General features: G+C 47.8%; 2 protein-coding genes across 2 annotated transcripts; both read right to left on the reverse strand.

Annotated features, from left to right (window-relative positions):
• Positions 1–951: 951 nt before the first annotated feature.
• Positions 952–8624, reverse strand: LOC117593883. Its single transcript, XM_034290431.1, has 3 exons — positions 5025–8624; positions 3808–4322; positions 952–1089 (listed from the first exon to the last, which is right to left on the reverse strand). The coding sequence occupies exons 1-3, from the start codon at positions 8017–8019 to the stop codon at positions 952–954; spliced, it is 3648 nt and encodes a 1215-aa protein (XP_034146322.1). The 5' UTR covers positions 8020–8624.
• Positions 8625–14450: 5826 nt separating this feature from the next.
• On the reverse strand, positions 14451–17371 carry LOC117593884. The gene is made up of 2 exons (XM_034290432.1): positions 15752–17371; positions 14451–15049 (listed from the first exon to the last, which is right to left on the reverse strand). The coding sequence occupies exons 1-2, from the start codon at positions 17031–17033 to the stop codon at positions 14451–14453; spliced, it is 1881 nt and encodes a 626-aa protein (XP_034146323.1). The 5' UTR covers positions 17034–17371.
• Positions 17372–20227: the final 2856 nt, after the last annotated feature.

Raw genomic sequence — 20227 nt, forward strand, 5'->3', positions numbered from 1 at the left:
CCTGTCGCTTGTGGTCATTGTGCTTGTGTGCCTGTTATGTTTGTGTGCTCCTGAACTCCTGAACTCCCAAAACCCTGAGTATTCTGCAGTGCCCGGCACGCCGTTTTGTTTTCTTTGTTTTCTTTGTTTTTGTTCATTAAAAAAGGGAAATGCTTCAACTTTTTGCGCCTGCCTCCGTCTCCCTTCTAAAACGTGACAGAATGACCAACCCAACCCAAAGGAGGCAGCAGAAGTGGATGGTAGGGGAACTCCTCGGATGGCCTGATTTAGACTCCGAGGAGGAGGACCCCTACCGTCACCCCTTAGACCGCTGGTCCCCTCAGTGGCCACTACCGAGCCCTGGCCCGCGTCAACCAAGGCAACGCCAAAGCCGGCAACAAACTGCCCTGGGCTCATCCCAGTCTGTTCCTCAGCCTCCCCGAATCCGAGCGGGCTGGCCAGGCTGTAGGCTGGCCATTAGGCGCACCCCGCTACCCACTCTGCAGCCTTCCACCGCACCTGTTCCAGTTCCATGTCCTTTCGCCGCCCTTGCTCAAGCTTCGCAGCCTTCCACCGCCCTTGCTCAAGCTCCGGGCCTGCCCCAGCCCTGCTCAAGCTCCGCGACCTGACCCAGTCCCTGTTCCAGCTCCGCGACCTGCCCCAGTCCCTGTTTCAGCTCCGCGGCCTGCCCCAGTCCCTGCTCCTGTTCCGAGGCCTGCTGCTGCCCCAATCCCTGCTCCATTCCTCGTAGTGGACACCCCCGTGCCCGACAGGTACGACGGCACACCCGGGCGGTTTCTACCATTTCTGGAGCAAGTAAGCCAGTATGAGCGGGGCTGCAAGACCTTCAACGCCACCGACTTGGAGCCATTTATACTCTCCCTGCTCACCGACCAGGCACTCGAGTGGGCAGGAGAACTATGGGAGTGAGGGGACCTCCCTTGAGGTTCCTCAGAGGCGTTCCTCAGGCTCCTACATGGGGAATTTGGCCTGACTACGCTCCCTGCTGCCCTGGAGCCGCATCAGCCAGCGCCCCCTGCAGCCCTGGAGCTGCATCAGCCAGCGCGCCCAGCTGCCCTGGAGCCGCATCAGCCAGCGCCCTCTGCTGCCCTGGAGTGTCGTGGAAAACCCAAGTCCACAACGAATAAAACAAAGAGCACTTCAACTCAGAAACTTGTGAATCCAATCGACTTTAATGAAAGATCATACAAGAATGACAGACATTAAAGCCAGGTCCTTCTGCAGATACACCCCCTCCTTACTGAGCTCAGGACCGTGGCTTTTATACAAAAACTTCTACCCAGAACGCCATCTGACCATCTTTTAGGAGTCCCCTGAGGTGGGGCCCTCTTCCTTGTTCTCTGTATGTTCTTTAATTAAGATGTGCTTACTCTTGACAAACTTATGGTTCATTTTTGGGTCGCCCCTCCAATGAACTCACAACCGTCGTAAATTTTCAGGTTCGCAACTGTCCGTGTGCCGGACATGTACAGAACTTATCCTTTTAGGGAGTCTTCCTGTGGCGACCCCTGGGTCAACATGTACACATGTGCACACCTCATGGTAAGGGCCCGGCTCACTGTTCAACTGCGTGGGTGGGTGGAATATGTCACGTGGGAGGTTGCTGCCGGTATGTCTGGGCTTTACATTGGTAACCTTTCTTAGGCAGCAGTGTATTAGAAGCTTGAACTTAAACATGTATAATGATATATTCATAAACTTAAACTTAAACATGTATAATGATATATTCATAAACTTAAACTTAAACATGTATAATGATATATTCATAAACTTAAACTTAAACATGCATAATGATATATTCATAATTCGTGGGATTATAAGCGAATAGATAGAAATTCTCTCACATATCCCCCCTTAGTGGCTTCATTAAGCCACTTAAATTTGGGCCTAAGACCGTCAGATGAGGAGGAGTATCTCAGTATCCATGTGGGAGTTGAAATCAACTCAAACATTTTATCACCTAACTCCTTGTCGCCTGTCGGCCCCAGAAGCTGGGAGCCAAACCTCTTCCCCTCCATTTGACTGAGTGGAAGTAAAAGACTCACCAACCTTTCCAATCTATGGGATATGGGTGTGTGTAAGCGTGTGCAGGTTTCTTTGTTAGCCTTAGCAAAATGTGGTGTTTCAATTGAGTATAAAGATAAGCAAAGCAAATATATGAACTAGCCTAGGATTATATATGAATAATTGTTGAAACAAGATAGATCAAATATTCCGTATCACATGAGGTAGAATGACCTGAGATGATAACAGAGAACAGACAGTATCATACAAATAAAAATTACAGGAGAAATACAAACAGATGGAAAATATATAAAGGTTTGCGTCTCCCTTAATACTCTTTAGTCCGCGGTCCCAACATCGACCTTATTAGGGGTCAATCCCATTAAAAGATCAATATCCAACGGTGCACAGTCCTTTCCGGCACACAGGGGACAGTCCCCTCTTTGGCAAAGAGCACAGTTGTAGGGCTCAGGATGATGATAGTGTCCTTCCTTAGCAGGGCATTCTTTGCTGCAGTACTGGCAACTGTCCATTCTATATGGGCATGGATAGTGTCTGCGTGATGTCTTGTCATAAAGGGCATGGCTCCCCGGAGGATCAGAGGAGTTGCTCTTGTTCACTTTATCCACGTCAACATAGACCTCTCCCATTTCTTCATACAACTGGTTCACGAAGGCCTCCATCACGGAAATATTCAGGTTTGGTAGTCCCTTCATGCCTGCAAGAGAAGAAGAAGGACAGTGCCGCCTTGCGACGGGGTCAGTTGGCTGCTCGTACAATGGTTCACCGCTCATGTCACAAGGTGCTCCATTTACGTTAACATACTGTTCAGGATGTCCAGCACGAGGGTTGACCAATGGACTGTTTGAGTCTGAATCTGAGTCGTGAGTTCCCTGCAGCAGCATTTGAGTGTTCACAGTCCGGGTCAGGTATATTTTGAGGAGAGGGACGACACAGCATGAGCCTAATGCGAGTAAAACCAACACTATCACCATAACTATTCCTGCTTTAGTGAGGATAGCTCCCCATCTGCCGAAAGAATTTTCTAACCAATCCCAAGCATGAGCGTCTCTACCTGCATTATCTTTAACTTCCTGTCTCAATCGTTTTAGCTTAACCATGGCCTGAGTGAAAGTGCCATCTGGTGCCGTATTGTTAGGAATAAAAGTACAACACTGTTCCCCAAACATAATACAGACTCCGCCCCTTTCTGCTAGGATCCAATCTAAAGCCTGCCTATTCTGCCATGCCATTTTACTCGTAGCACGCAACTGCTCACCTAGGGCAGTCAGGGCTGCATCGGTATAATTAATGAACCTTTGCTGATTGTAATAAATGTAATTAATCCATTCCGTATTCTTATTCGGTGTTATCCATAAGAATATGGATTCAAGCCCTGAGGTGGTCTCACTTCCACCACGCTATCGGGTAGCTTTTGGTGCCGTCTGGGAATCTAGCAATGGTTAGTTGAAGAGACAACTGGTGTTCGTTATTATGTTGTACAGTTTGTTAATGTAGACTGTGATTTCTACGTCTGCAATTACCAGACGGTGGGGCAATATCCCCGCTAACAATGCTGCTGTACATACCTCATTCCTCCTGTCAAGGTCTGTGTCGGGGCTACTAGAGTCAGAAATAAATGAAATTTTGTTAGTCAAAGTCGGTGAGACCAGCAGTAAGGTGTTGTCTCCTACTGGTGTCGGGCGGGCGTGGCCCCCCTTAGGTCTCTTCTGTGGTGGCACCAATTGCAGGATCTGCTCCGTTGTGGTTTGTACATTCTCCCCTGGAATCTGTAACACAGACCATAGCCCCAGAGCTGTCAACAGCAGACTGAGCATGAGCATTCTCCACTCCCACGTCTGGTTTCTCCCTGCTGGGCTCAGACTTCTCCGGCTGAGGTACCAGTTCCTCTGGTGCTGAGGGTGCCACGCCTTCCCCCTCTTGGCTTTCACTCCCGCCTGGAAGATCAGCATTCTCATCCTCCTCATGTTGTCCCACTCCTTGTGGAACCTTGGTGCAGTGGTTGAGGTGATACCAGGTGTCGCTGCCCTCTACGCGTACTGCTGTCGTCGTGGCCTGGGTCACTCTGTAGGGGCCTTCTCTCCTTGGCTCGTTCCACCTCCTCCTGCAGACCTTGATGTAGACCTGGTCTCCTGGAACCACCGCCCTTGGCTGATCGTCCTCGGGCTCCGGGACCCGCGCCTTTTCCTGTTTGTGAATGAGCTCATGTATAGTAGTTAGTTGTCTGATATATTCTCTGAATTCCAGTTCCAACTGCTCCAGCGGAGGCCCTTCATGGGGGCCTCGAAGCACAGGCACTGGCATGGGTCGACCCGTAAGCATTTCATGCGGTGTTAGATGCGTGGTTCTGTTAGCTTCCATGCGACAACTCATTAGTGCTATTGGTAGAGCATCAACCCAATTCAAACCTGTACTGGCACAAATTTTACTGATCTTGGCCTTCAGAGTGCCATTTGCTCTTTCTACCATTCCCTGGGACTGGGGGTGGTAGACACAACCTAGCCTCTGCTTGATGTTAAGATGTTGAATCACCTGTTTCAATGTTCTCTGAATAAAAGCTGACCCATTGTCAGAACTGATTTCTGTTGGTATACCAAATCTGGGCATCACCTCCCTTGTCAGGAACTTTATTACCGTTCCTGCTCCCTGGTCCTTCGAGGGAGTTGCTTCTATCCATCTGCTGAACCTGTCAATTACCACCAGCATGTACCGTTTTCCATAGATTGGTCTGATCATATCCACATAGTCCATGACTAAATGTCTAAACGGTCCTTCAGGTGTAGGAATGTGACCCAATGGCGTCACCATTCCCTTCCTTATATTATTTTTTGTACATACTGCACACTCTGCGAGGGCCACATCTACCGTTGCCTGCATGTATGGTGACCAAAACCCCTGGCGGGTAAGCATCCTCATTATCTCCCCCCTTGCGCAATGGTCAAAACCATGCGCATTATTGATCAAAATTCTAAGGAGAGCTGTGGGTGCCACTAAGAGACCCGTATGGGTCCGCCACAAGCCTGCAGCATCAGTGGTAGCACCCCTCTGTAGCCACAACTGTTTCTCATACACATTGGCCATTTCTTGCATGCGAATCACATCAGACATGACAGGTGCTGCCTCAACCAATATCAAGGGAGCTAGGATAGCTGAATGACACTTAGATGCTAGTTTAGCGGCCTCATCAACAGCGTTATTACCCTGAATTATGTAGTTGTTGCCTTTCCTATGTGCCTGACATTTAATGATAGCTACCTGGCGTGGGAGCAACAGCGAACCCATCAGATCTTGGATGTGCTCATGATGCAGAATCGGTGAGCCATCAGTTTTCTTAAAGCCCCTTTGCTTCCACACAGCCCCAAATAGATGGCATACCCCGTGTGCATAAGCAGAGTCTGTGTAAATGTTAGCTACTTTACCCTCCCCTTCTCTGCATGCAGCTGTCAACGCTTTGAGTTCAGCTAGTTGAGCAGAACACGGTTGCGGACAGGTTTGACTTACGATCGTGTGAAATTGACCCTGAGAGTCCATCCTGACCACAGCAAATCCTGCGTGATTGCCGTCTATGTCTCTGTAACAGGAACCATCCACAAATAACTCTTCCTCTGCCCCCGGAATGGGGAGTGAGAGAAGGTCGGGTCGAAGTCTGGTAAAGGTTAATGACTCGGCCACACAGTCATGAGGCTCTCCCTCAAATTCCAGGGGAATTCTTTCTGCTGGATTTACAGTGGTGCATTTCTTAATGGTGATGTCAGGGTAAGTCAACAAAGGCAAGTAGTCAAGAAGTCTAGCATTAGTCAATACAAACTTTCCATGCTCTATCAGCTCCGTTACTTTATGATGGGTGTGAATAATTACTGGGTAGCCCATGGTGATGGTGGATGCTTTGTCATATGCATATTGAACCGCTGCAAGACCTTGATAGCAGGGTGGATACCCTTGTGCTACTGAGTCAAGTTTCGTGCTGTAATACGCTATGGGTTGTTTCCTCCTGCCACTACACGTGTCCTGCATTAATACTGCTGAAGCGTATCCCTCGGCCCTGTTGGCAACATACAACAAGAATGGTTTCGTGTAGTCAGGTGTTCCTAGAGCGGGAGCAGACTGCATATCCTGTTTAATGGTTTCAAAAGCTGCCAAAGCATCACAGTTCCAGTGCAACTTGGCACTGAGCTGCTGCTGTCCCACCTCTTTCAGAAGCCCCCTGAGAGGAGAAACCTTAAGGGCATAGTCCTCTATCCAATCAGAACTGAACCCTGTCATTCCTAAGAATGTCATCATTTGACTCACTGTTTGGGGAAGTGGTGCACTACTCAGTCCTTCTAACTGAGTTGGGGAGATGGCTTTTGTCTGGTGAGCGATGGTTCTTCCCAGATATTCAACTTCTGTCTGACAATATTGGAGCTTCTTTCGTGACACTTTGTGACCCCCCTCAGCTAATCTTTGCAACACCTTTATGGAATCTGCATGGCATTGTTCCAAGGTGGGAGCACATATCAGTAGGTCATCGACATACTGAAGTAGTGTTCCCTCCAGGACAAGCTCCTCTAAGTCTGCTTTGAGGACCTGATTGAAAATGTGTGGGGAGTGTTTAAACCCTTGTGGCAGTCTCGTATATCTATATTGCCTACCACCATAGGTGAAAGCAAACAAATGTCTACACTCTACTGCCAAAGGAACGCTGAAGAAGGCGCCACATAAATCTATAACGCTGAAAAACTTAGCCTCCGGAGGGATGTTGGTTAGTAGTGTGTGGGGGTTCAGGACCTCAGCTAAGCAGTCTTCCACTATGTCATTAATGGGCCGTAGATCATGAACCAGTCTCCACTTCTGCTTATCTGCTTTTAGAACAGGGAACAAAGGTGTGTTACAATCGCTAACTGTTTCCTCGAGCACGTCTGCCTCTGCTAGACCCTCAATGGTGGGCTCAATACCTGCCACCGCATCTGGTTTCATGTGATACTGCCTTTTCCATACTGGCTTAGCCCCTGGCTTTACTTTAATAAATACAGGGCTAGCTGACTTAACAAGTCCTACATCTGTGTCATGTTGAGACCACAACTGTTCTGGAACTATCCGCTCCATCCCTTCCCGTAACTGTTCCTGCCTGTCTGCCGCTTTCCCCATCTGCACTTGCTGACCTGTACCAACTTCAACTTCCTGAGGCTCTCCAACAATATCTGCAAAACAAAGGATTTTAATGAGATCATTTTCAGGAGAGCGAAAGATTAGAGGATTGTCTGTTTTAACCCATGCAACTTGCGTTGCCCGCTTCATCATCGGGCCCAGATCTTTGGCTTTGAACCCATCGTTTATCAACAGAGTGACATGGGGGACTGATCCGGGTACATCAAACCAGTCAGTTATCAAGGTCGAACCTTCAGCATCTGATACTTCCATAGCTGCACCCTGTCTGCCAATGACAAAGTATTGAGACTTAGTGTGAGCTGGCTTACCGTTTACAGTATCCAACCACAACTGCTCAAAAATGCGCTCCTGATAAGGATCATATTTCAGCGTGCAGTGGTAGGCTAATGTTGGTAATCTGGCCCGTGGTAATTGTGCTTCAATGTAGGAACCCCATTTAACAGTGACTTCTCTAACAGCGCTTTCTATGTTCCCAATCCAGTACACATTAGCCAGTGGTGCCTGGTGAAGTGACATCTGAGTTTTGATCCCTATGTTATCTATGATTATTCCATCAGGTGAACACTGAATTTGTAGCCCCAACCTGCACAGGGCGTCCCTACCTAATAAGTTTACAGGAGTATGTTCCGCTATCAAAATAGGAATTTCTATCGAGCGTCCGCTCGTGGCTAGTTTGACTGGGGTTGTCATGGGTATAAGCTGCGCTTGTCCCGAGAATCCTATTGTCTTAGCATATTTTCCTGACCTGGGGAGATGAGAGGCATAATTTGGACTTATACAAGTGTAAGTAGCTCCAGTGTCTACCATCATTGGTGTGTCTCTATCATTAATATGAACCTGCAGCATCGGTTCCTCGTCAGCCTGTGATGTTAATACTACAAGCTGACCCTCCCCCGTAGGACTCTCTGGGCCTCCTCAGTATCGCTGGTTCGGTCCTGCATAAGGATTTACGGGACCTCGGTTGGGTGGGCCTGACTGTTGCTGCCACATCCTTGGGGCCTGGTTGCCCCCCTGCCAACCTTGACCGCTAGCGGCCGGGTTAAATGCAGTGGCTTCCCATGGATTCTGTGGACAGAATCGTCTAATATGCCCCTCCTGGTTACATCCCCAACAGGCTCCCCTCGGGGCTCCTGGCCCACTCAAATTCTGAGGTGGATATCTTCCGTTATTCTGAGGTTGATACCCTCCTCTATTCTGGTATTGTTTTGGGGGCTGTGAGTACACATTTGCTACTGGGTTTTGGGGAGGTACATACATAGCCTGTGGCTGTTGTGCTGGGTGTTGACCTCCCTGGAGGACAGGCGCCATTGCGTATTCCTCAGGTGGGGTCTCTGTAGTAACCGGGGCCTGGGACTTTTTCCTTTTTGTCAGGTCATCAAGCTGTAATTGGGTGAGTTTTCTCTGAATGTCTTTCCCCTGTTCAGCCAATTTCTTTTCATTTTGTCTGTATCTGTCAACAGCATGAACGAAATGGTCTCTGAACTCTTTGTGAGTCTTGGAAGTGGTCAGCCCCACAGCATCCTCCAGCTTGGTTCTTATGGGAGTCGGCATAGCTTCCACCAATGCTTTCCTGAACATATGAGACACAAGTTTGTCAGTTTCTGGGTCATGCTCAGTTTCCATTCTCCACTTATCTGCCTGCTTCTGTAGGTATTCAGCAGGACTGTCTGTGTCTCCCAATGGAGCCCCTCTCAAAACATCAGTGTCCACCACAGCAGGGAACTCGTCCCTCAGGGCCTTCCACAATAAATGTCTGTAGGGATCAAAGGATCGTCCATCTCCGACAACACTCCCGATTGTCCATGCCATGCCACCCTCTTTGAGCACCGCCTCCGCTTTGGTCGTACCCAGCACTCTGACCAACAAAGCCTTAATGTCCCCCGCTGCCAGTATTTTGCCCGTAGTCAATTCTTCTAGTGTTCTAATCCATTTTCCCGCCCCATTATGGAGATTAGGCAATTTCACAACTAGCCCCTCCATGTCCTGAGTTGGCCATGGTACATAATGATGTTGATGCCCTTTGACTAAGATAGGTGCCATGTTGGTGTATTGTCTGGGTGTCCTCAATGAGTGTGTGCTTCTTAGTCTACCCTCTGGCTCCCTACCGTAAGGGCTGGGAGCAGCTGCAGCCCCCCCATATTCTCCCTCATACTGCCCCTGTTCCTCTTCTGCCTGACTGTCTGAGTCACCCTGTGGATCTGACTCCTCCCATTGTGACTCCCTGAGTTGCTCTACTAGTTCGTCAAGTCTGCGTTCACAACTTTTGGCCTTGTTTTCCACTTGAATGGGAGGCTTTCCCTTAGGCCGCCTGCTCTTCCCTAAAGTGAAGGAGGAAGACGCCAGAGGCCTGTCCCTTTCCATCTCAACATCCCCCTTAATTGTCACTACCCCTGACACCAAAGGGCATTGTGCACCCTTATAGGGTGGGGGCTCATCAACCCATTTAACTTTTCTTGCTGTCTCTTCCTCGTCTTTCTGTAACATACGCCGGGCCTGAGCCAAACTGGCTAAATGACCCCTTCCTATTTCCAGAAACATTTTCATAACCTCCTGTTCCTTTTCACGTTTAAGTTTGCGTTTGTCGCTCTGATCGTTAACCTTATAATATGTAATCAAACTTTCCATTTGTTCACACAGGGCCACATCAAAGGTTCCGTCTTTGGGCCACTTAGTCATCAACTTTTTAGTTCGCTTTTCTAGTGTTTTAGATACTGCTTTAATTTGTCCCTCACATAACGGGAACCGTTTAGCTAATAGTTGTACGGGTGTAATCGCCATATTTTAGATTAGATGGTTGAATTTTGTTACTATTCTTGTCTAATTCTACTGCTTTCTCGGACCTTTGTCCTGTCTAAGTTTCAGGCTGTTCAGAATTTATCGTCAGCGTGCTCCCAGATGTCTTCCCCGGAGTATTTAACTTTTCTAGGCAGATTGCCAAGTTTTTCCCTTACTCGCTCCTCTTCTGGGTGCAGCTGCTTTCGACTCCCTGACCTGGGTTGTGCTAACAGTACGGGAGTAAGTACCCGTTGATCCGTGAAACTGCCAGCGGATGCTAATGTCCCTAAGACACGGACCTGACCGTGCTTGATGACAGTTCACAAATAAACTCCTGAATAAATGTATCACTACCCGTTTTACTTTTAGAACCACACTTCTTCAGTTGGACTGTATATTTGTCTAATAATGGGCTCGTCTAAATCTGGTTGACTGGACCAGAGTCTAGTTCCTCCCGATGTGATCCAAATTACCTGTACTCCGATTGATTCAGAGTAATCGTGACTTTCTAACAATTGTCTCGTGTTTGTGTGAAACTTCTCAACCACACAGTATTCAAATATCTGGGCCAGGAATAAATGTACAGAAGTGTCGGCGGGTCCTGTAAATATTTTGTGGTTTATATCACTGCAAAATTTACGTTTCATGAATATCCTAGAGGTAGTGACCCCCTCATTCATTTCGCTATTCACCAATAGTAGTCACAAAACAATTTCTGAATTACACAGCCAATTACTCAAAAATTACAGCAAATTCGCCAATTGCTCCTTATAACAGCACTCTCTCCGCAAGTATTCAGCCACTCTTGGCTTTTACACCTCTAAGCGCACAACTTCTCTTTCCTTCTCACACTTCGGGCACACTGATCTTTTTAAAGATCTCCACACTCACACACTCGGGTACCCTTTCAGACGCTCATCTCTCATACATACATTCGTCATATTTGTTTCACACTTTTTCATACAGAAATCTGTCTTTATCACTCCCAATCTCTCACATACATCTACACAGGCCTTTTCACAAACATATATTAACACAACGCATATATAGATTACTTAACACACAAAACCCTAATCTTTTTCATACACTCTCACAGACCTAGTTAACCACTTTAACCAGCTCCGTGTATCTCATTCGTACCCGCACGTGTCTACAGGGTTTCTGTCACTCTCCCGATGGGGGAATGATCCTGCCAGACCGTATCTCTTACACACTTAGGCACCCAACCGCGGGTTTGTCTTACCCCTGCCAGTTGCTGTCAGCACCCACTCCCACAGGCCACCTTACCAGGCAGTGCCTTTTCCACAGACCCTCGCAGGCTGTCGCTGAGGCTACTGTGTCAAGCCGTGAGCTGATCACACACACGCCAACCAGTCGTCACCCCAGCTACCTTACCAAAGTACTCTGTGCGCACCAACCCGCAGGTTTTTAACCTGTGCTGTCTCTCCGGGACAGGCACTCATTCCCAACACCTGCCGGCCCTTTCGTCCGCCCCAGGCGTTCTATCTAATAACAGCCGCCGGTCCTTCTCTCCCGCCCGTCCTTAACTGCACCTGCCGGACCTCTAGTCCGCCCCAGGAATTTTATCTAATAACGACTTATTTACAATGTTATAACATGTGATGAATTGGATCCAAAAGTTCCATGTGCCTTTAACAAAACTGTATTCTTTCAAGGTTCATTAAATTTGGGAAGACCAGTGCTAGATGTCCCACCATAGAGTCATGAGATCTGAATTACACAAACATTTTAACTAAAAGCAAAATTGCTTACCTTTGTTGTGGCCACCGTTTGTGTAACTCAGTCCAATTCCTCCCAGGCAGTTCAGTCAGGCACCTCTGTCTCTGTCCAACTCCTGGCTGGCTCGCCAATTATGTCGTGGAAAACCCAAGTCCACAACGAATAAAACAAAGAGCACTTCAACTCAGAAACTTGTGAATCCAATCGACTTTAATGAAAGATCATACAAGAATGACAGACATTAAAGCCAGGTCCTTCTGCAGATACACCCCCTCCTTACTGAGCTCAGGACCGTGGCTTTTATACAAAAACTTCTACCCAGAACGCCATCTGACCATCTTTTAGGAGTCCCCTGAGGTGGGGCCCTCTTCCTTGTTCTCTGTATGTTCTTTAATTAAGATGTGCTTACTCTTGACAAACTTATGGTTCATTTTTGGGTCGCCCCTCCAATGAACTCACAACCGTCGTAAATTTTCAGGTTCGCAACTGTCCGTGTGCCGGACATGTACAGAACTTATCCTTTTAGGGAGTCTTCCTGTGGCGACCCCTGGGTCAACATGTACACATGTGCACACCTCATGGTAAGGGCCCGGCTCACTGTTCAACTGCGTGGGTGGGTGGAATATGTCACGTGGGAGGTTGCTGCCGGTATGTCTGGGCTTTACATTGGTAACCTTTCTTAGGCAGCAGTGTATTAGAAGCTTGAACTTAAACATGTATAATGATATATTCATAAACTTAAACTTAAACATGTATAATGATATATTCATAAACTTAAACTTAAACATGTATAATGATATATTCATAAACTTAAACTTAAACATGCATAATGATATATTCATAATTCGTGGGATTATAAGCGAATAGATAGAAATTCTCTCACATATCCCCCCTTAGTGGCTTCATTAAGCCACTTAAATTTGGGCCTAAGACCGTCAGATGAGGAGGAGTATCTCAGTATCCATGTGGGAGTTGAAATCAACTCAAACATTTTATCACCTAACTCCTTGTCGCCTGTCGGCCCCAGAAGCTGGGAGCCAAACCTCTTCCCCTCCATTTGACTGAGTGGAAGTAAAAGACTCACCAACCTTTCCAATCTATGGGATATGGGTGTGTGTAAGCGTGTGCAGGTTTCTTTGTTAGCCTTAGCAAAATGTGGTGTTTCAATTGAGTATAAAGATAAGCAAAGCAAATATATGAACTAGCCTAGGATTATATATGAATAATTGTTGAAACAAGATAGATCAAATATTCCGTATCACATGAGGTAGAATGACCTGAGATGATAACAGAGAACAGACAGTATCATACAAATAAAAATTACAGGAGAAATACAAACAGATGGAAAATATATAAAGGTTTGCGTCTCCCTTAATACTCTTTAGTCCGCGGTCCCAACATCGACCTTATTAGGGGTCAATCCCATTAAAAGATCAATATCCAACGGTGCACAGTCCTTTCCGGCACACAGGGGACAGTCCCCTCTTTGGCAAAGAGCACAGTTGTAGGGCTCAGGATGATGATAGTGTCCTTCCTTAGCAGGGCATTCTTTGCTGCAGTACTGGCAACTGTCCATTCTATATGGGCATGGATAGTGTCTGCGTGATGTCTTGTCATAAAGGGCATGGCTCCCCGGAGGATCAGAGGAGTTGCTCTTGTTCACTTTATCCACGTCAACATAGACCTCTCCCATTTCTTCATACAACTGGTTCACGAAGGCCTCCATCACGGAAATATTCAGGTTTGGTAGTCCCTTCATTCCTGCAAGAGAAGAAGAAGGACAGTGCCGCCTTGCGACGGGGTCAGTTGGCTGCTCGTACAATGGTTCACCGCTCATGTCACAAGGTGCTCCATTTACGTTAACATACTGTTCAGGATGTCCAGCACGAGGGTTGACCAATGGACTGTTTGAGTCTGAATCTGAGTCGTGAGTTCCCTGCAGCAGCATTTGAGTGTTCACAGTCCGGGTCAGGTATATTTTGAGGAGAGGGACGACACAGCATGAGCCTAATGCGAGTAAAACCAACACTATCACCATAACTATTCCTGCTTTAGTGAGGATAGCTCCCCATCTGCCGAAAGAATTTTCTAACCAATCCCAAGCATGAGCGTCTCTACCTGCATTATCTTTAACTTCCTGTCTCAATCGTTTTAGCTTAACCATGGCCTGAGTGAAAGTGCCATCTGGTGCCGTATTGTTAGGAATAAAAGTACAACACTGTTCCCCAAACATAATACAGACTCCGCCCCTTTCTGCTAGGATCCAATCTAAAGCCTGCCTATTCTGCCATGCCATTTTACTCGTAGCACGCAACTGCTCACCTAGGGCAGTCAGGGCTGCATCGGTATAATTAATGAACCTTTGCTGATTGTAATAAATGTAATTAATCCATTCCGTATTCTTATTCGGTGTTATCCATAAGAATATGGATTCAAGCCCTGAGGTGGTCTCACTTCCACCACGCTATCGGGTAGCTTTTGGTGCCGTCTGGGAATCTAGCAATGGTTAGTTGAAGAGACAACTGGTGTTCGTTATTATGTTGTACAGTTTGTTAATGTAGACTGTGATTTCTACGTCTGCAATTACCAGACGGTGGGGCAATATCCCCGCTAACAATGCTGCTGTACATACCTCATTCCTCCTGTCAAGGTCTGTGTCGGGGCTACTAGAGTCAGAAATAAATGAAATTTTGTTAGTCAAAGTCGGTGAGACCAGCAGTAAGGTGTTGTCTCCTACTGGTGTCGGGCGGGCGTGGCCCCCCTTAGGTCTCTTCTGTGGTGGCACCAATTGCAGGATCTGCTCCGTTGTGGTTTGTACATTCTCCCCTGGAATCTGTAACACAGACCATAGCCCCAGAGCTGTCAACAGCAGACTGAGCATGAGCATTCTCCACTCCCACGTCTGGTTTCTCCCTGCTGGGCTCAGACTTCTCCGGCTGAGGTACCAGTTCCTCTGGTGCTGAGGGTGCCACGCCTTCCCCCTCTTGGCTTTCACTCCCGCCTGGAAGATCAGCATTCTCATCCTCCTCATGTTGTCCCACTCCTTGTGGAACCTTGGTGCAGTGGTTGAGGTGATACCAGGTGTCGCTGCCCTCTACGCGTACTGCTGTCGTCGTGGCCTGGGTCACTCTGTAGGGGCCTTCTCTCCTTGGCTCGTTCCACCTCCTCCTGCAGACCTTGATGTAGACCTGGTCTCCTGGAACCACCGCCCTTGGCTGATCGTCCTCGGGCTCCGGGACCCGCGCCTTTTCCTGTTTGTGAATGAGCTCATGTATAGTAGTTAGTTGTCTGATATATTCTCTGAATTCCAGTTCCAACTGCTCCAGCGGAGGCCCTTCATGGGGGCCTCGAAGCACAGGCACTGGCATGGGTCGACCCGTAAGCATTTCATGCGGTGTTAGATGCGTGGTTCTGTTAGCTTCCATGCGACAACTCATTAGTGCTATTGGTAGAGCATCAACCCAATTCAAACCTGTACTGGCACAAATTTTACTGATCTTGGCCTTCAGAGTGCCATTTGCTCTTTCTACCATTCCCTGGGACTGGGGGTGGTAGACACAACCTAGCCTCTGCTTGATGTTAAGATGTTGAATCACCTGTTTCAATGTTCTCTGAATAAAAGCTGACCCATTGTCAGAACTGATTTCTGTTGGTATACCAAATCTGGGCATCACCTCCCTTGTCAGGAACTTTATTACCGTTCCTGCTCCCTGGTCCTTCGAGGGAGTTGCTTCTATCCATCTGCTGAACCTGTCAATTACCACCAGCATGTACCGTTTTCCATAGATTGGTCTGATCATATCCACATAGTCCATGACTAAATGTCTAAACGGTCCTTCAGGTGTAGGAATGTGACCCAATGGCGTCACCATTCCCTTCCTTATATTATTTTTTGTACATACTGCACACTCTGCGAGGGCCACATCTACCGTTGCCTGCATGTATGGTGACCAAAACCCCTGGCGGGTAAGCATCCTCATTATCTCCCCCCTTGCGCAATGGTCAAAACCATGCGCATTATTGATCAAAATTCTAAGGAGAGCTGTGGGTGCCACTAAGAGACCCGTATGGGTCCGCCACAAGCCTGCAGCATCAGTGGTAGCACCCCTCTGTAGCCACAACTGTTTCTCATACACATTGGCCATTTCTTGCATGCGAATCACATCAGACATGACAGGTGCTGCCTCAACCAATATCAAGGGAGCTAGGATAGCTGAATGACACTTAGATGCTAGTTTAGCGGCCTCATCAACAGCGTTATTACCCTGAATTATGTAGTTGTTGCCTTTCCTATGTGCCTGACATTTAATGATAGCTACCTGGCGTGGGAGCAACAGCGAACCCATCAGATCTTGGATGTGCTCATGATGCAGAATCGGTGAGCCATCAGTTTTCTTAAAGCCCCTTTGCTTCCACACAGCCCCAAATAGATGGCATACCCCGTGTGCATAAGCAGAGTCTGTGTAAATGTTAGCTACTTTACCCTCCCCTTCTCTGCATGCAGCTGTCAACGCTTTGAGTTCAGCTAGTTGAGCAGAACACGGTTGCGGACAGGTTTGACTTACGATCGTGTGAAATTGACCCTGAGAGTCCATCCTGACCACAGCAAATCCTGCGTGATTGCCGTCTATGTCTCTGTAACAGGAACCATCCACAAATAACTCTTCCTCTGCCCCCGGAATGGGGAGTGAGAGAAGGTCGGGTCGAAGTCTGGTAAAGGTTAATGACTCGGCCACACAGTCATGAGGCTCTCCCTCAAATTCCAGGGGAATTCTTTCTGCTGGATTTACAGTGGTGCATTTCTTAATGGTGATGTCAGGGTAAGTCAACAAAGGCAAGTAGTCAAGAAGTCTAGCATTAGTCAATACAAACTTTCCATGCTCTATCAGCTCCGTTACTTTATGATGGGTGTGAATAATTACTGGGTAGCCCATGGTGATGGTGGATGCTTTGTCATATGCATATTGAACCGCTGCAAGACCTTGATAGCAGGGTGGATACCCTTGTGCTACTGAGTCAAGTTTCGTGCTGTAATACGCTATGGGTTGTTTCCTCCTGCCACTACACGTGTCCTGCATTAATACTGCTGAAGCGTATCCCTCGGCCCTGTTGGCAACATACAACAAGAATGGTTTCGTGTAGTCAGGTGTTCCTAGAGCGGGAGCAGACTGCATATCCTGTTTAATGGTTTCAAAAGCTGCCAAAGCATCACAGTTCCAGTGCAACTTGGCACTGAGCTGCTGCTGTCCCACCTCTTTCAGAAGCCCCCTGAGAGGAGAAACCTTAAGGGCATAGTCCTCTATCCAATCAGAACTGAACCCTGTCATTCCTAAGAATGTCATCATTTGACTCACTGTTTGGGGAAGTGGTGCACTACTCAGTCCTTCTAACTGAGTTGGGGAGATGGCTTTTGTCTGGTGAGCGATGGTTCTTCCCAGATATTCAACTTCTGTCTGACAATATTGGAGCTTCTTTCGTGACACTTTGTGACCCCCCTCAGCTAATCTTTGCAACACCTTTATGGAATCTGCATGGCATTGTTCCAAGGTGGGAGCACATATCAGTAGGTCATCGACATACTGAAGTAGTGTTCCCTCCAGGACAAGCTCCTCTAAGTCTGCTTTGAGGACCTGATTGAAAATGTGTGGGGAGTGTTTAAACCCTTGTGGCAGTCTCGTATATCTATATTGCCTACCACCATAGGTGAAAGCAAACAAATGTCTACACTCTACTGCCAAAGGAACGCTGAAGAAGGCGCCACATAAATCTATAACGCTGAAAAACTTAGCCTCCGGAGGGATGTTGGTTAGTAGTGTGTGGGGGTTCAGGACCTCAGCTAAGCAGTCTTCCACTATGTCATTAATGGGCCGTAGATCATGAACCAGTCTCCACTTCTGCTTATCTGCTTTTAGAACAGGGAACAAAGGTGTGTTACAATCGCTAACTGTTTCCTCGAGCACGTCTGCCTCTGCTAGACCCTCAATGGTGGGCTCAATACCTGCCACCGCATCTGGTTTCATGTGATACTGCCTTTTCCATACTGGCTTAGCCCCTGGCTTTACTTTAATAAATACAGGGCTAGCTGACTTAACAAGTCCTACATCTGTGTCATGTTGAGACCACAACTGTTCTGGAACTATCCGCTCCATCCCTTCCCGTAACTGTTCCTGCCTGTCTGCCGCTTTCCCCATCTGCACTTGCTGACCTGTACCAACTTCAACTTCCTGAGGCTCTCCAACAATATCTGCAAAACAAAGGATTTTAATGAGATCATTTTCAGGAGAGCGAAAGATTAGAGGATTGTCTGTTTTAACCCATGCAACTTGCGTTGCCCGCTTCATCATCGGGCCCAGATCTTTGGCTTTGAACCCATCGTTTATCAACAGAGTGACATGGGGGACTGATCCGGGTACATCAAACCAGTCAGTTATCAAGGTCGAACCTTCAGCATCTGATACTTCCATAGCTGCACCCTGTCTGCCAATGACAAAGTATTGAGACTTAGTGTGAGCTGGCTTACCGTTTACAGTATCCAACCACAACTGCTCAAAAATGCGCTCCTGATAAGGATCATATTTCAGCGTGCAGTGGTAGGCTAATGTTGGTAATCTGGCCCGTGGTAATTGTGCTTCAATGTAGGAACCCCATTTAACAGTGACTTCTCTAACAGCGCTTTCTATGTTCCCAATCCAGTACACATTAGCCAGTGGTGCCTGGTGAAGTGACATCTGAGTTTTGATCCCTATGTTATCTATGATTATTCCATCAGGTGAACACTGAATTTGTAGCCCCAACCTGCACAGGGCGTCCCTACCTAATAAGTTTACAGGAGTATGTTCCGCTATCAAAATAGGAATTTCTATCGAGCGTCCGCTCGTGGCTAGTTTGACTGGGGTTGTCATGGGTATAAGCTGCGCTTGTCCCGAGAATCCTATTGTCTTAGCATATTTTCCTGACCTGGGGAGATGAGAGGCATAATTTGGACTTATACAAGTGTAAGTAGCTCCAGTGTCTACCATCATTGGTGTGTCTCTATCATTAATATGAACCTGCAGCATCGGTTCCTCGTCAGCCTGTGATGTTAATACTACAAGCTGACCCTCCCCCGTAGGACTCTCTGGGCCTCCTCAGTATCGCTGGTTCGGTCCTGCATAAGGATTTACGGGACCTCGGTTGGGTGGGCCTGACTGTTGCTGCCACATCCTTGGGGCCTGGTTGCCCCCCTGCCAACCTTGACCGCTAGCGGCCGGGTTAAATGCAGTGGCTTCCCATGGATTCTGTGGACAGAATCGTCTAATATGCCCCTCCTGGTTACATCCCCAACAGGCTCCCCTCGGGGCTCCTGGCCCACTCAAATTCTGAGGTGGATATCTTCCGTTATTCTGAGGTTGATACCCTCCTCTATTCTGGTATTGTTTTGGGGGCTGTGAGTACACATTTGCTACTGGGTTTTGGGGAGGTACATACATAGCCTGTGGCTGTTGTGCTGGGTGTTGACCTCCCTGGAGGACAGGCGCCATTGCGTATTCCTCAGGTGGGGTCTCTGTAGTAACCGGGGCCTGGGACTTTTTCCTTTTTGTCAGGTCATCAAGCTGTAATTGGGTGAGTTTTCTCTGAATGTCTTTCCCCTGTTCAGCCAATTTCTTTTCATTTTGTCTGTATCTGTCAACAGCATGAACGAAATGGTCTCTGAACTCTTTGTGAGTCTTGGAAGTGGTCAGCCCCACAGCATCCTCCAGCTTGGTTCTTATGGGAGTCGGCATAGCTTCCACCAATGCTTTCCTGAACATATGAGACACAAGTTTGTCAGTTTCTGGGTCATGCTCAGTTTCCATTCTCCACTTATCTGCCTGCTTCTGTAGGTATTCAGCAGGACTGTCTGTGTCTCCCAATGGAGCCCCTCTCAAAACATCAGTGTCCACCACAGCAGGGAACTCGTCCCTCAGGGCCTTCCACAATAAATGTCTGTAGGGATCAAAGGATCGTCCATCTCCGACAACACTCCCGATTGTCCATGCCATGCCACCCTCTTTGAGCACCGCCTCCGCTTTGGTCGTACCCAGCACTCTGACCAACAAAGCCTTAATGTCCCCCGCTGCCAGTATTTTGCCCGTAGTCAATTCTTCTAGTGTTCTAATCCATTTTCCCGCCCCATTATGGAGATTAGGCAATTTCACAACTAGCCCCTCCATGTCCTGAGTTGGCCATGGTACATAATGATGTTGATGCCCTTTGACTAAGATAGGTGCCATGTTGGTGTATTGTCTGGGTGTCCTCAATGAGTGTGTGCTTCTTAGTCTACCCTCTGGCTCCCTACCGTAAGGGCTGGGAGCAGCTGCAGCCCCCCCATATTCTCCCTCATACTGCCCCTGTTCCTCTTCTGCCTGACTGTCTGAGTCACCCTGTGGATCTGACTCCTCCCATTGTGACTCCCTGAGTTGCTCTACTAGTTCGTCAAGTCTGCGTTCACAACTTTTGGCCTTGTTTTCCACTTGAATGGGAGGCTTTCCCTTAGGCCGCCTGCTCTTCCCTAAAGTGA

Source organism: Esox lucius, chromosome 24 (assembly GCF_011004845.1).
Source record: "Esox lucius isolate fEsoLuc1 chromosome 24, fEsoLuc1.pri, whole genome shotgun sequence".
NCBI classification, from domain to species: domain Eukaryota; kingdom Metazoa; phylum Chordata; class Actinopteri; order Esociformes; family Esocidae; genus Esox; species Esox lucius.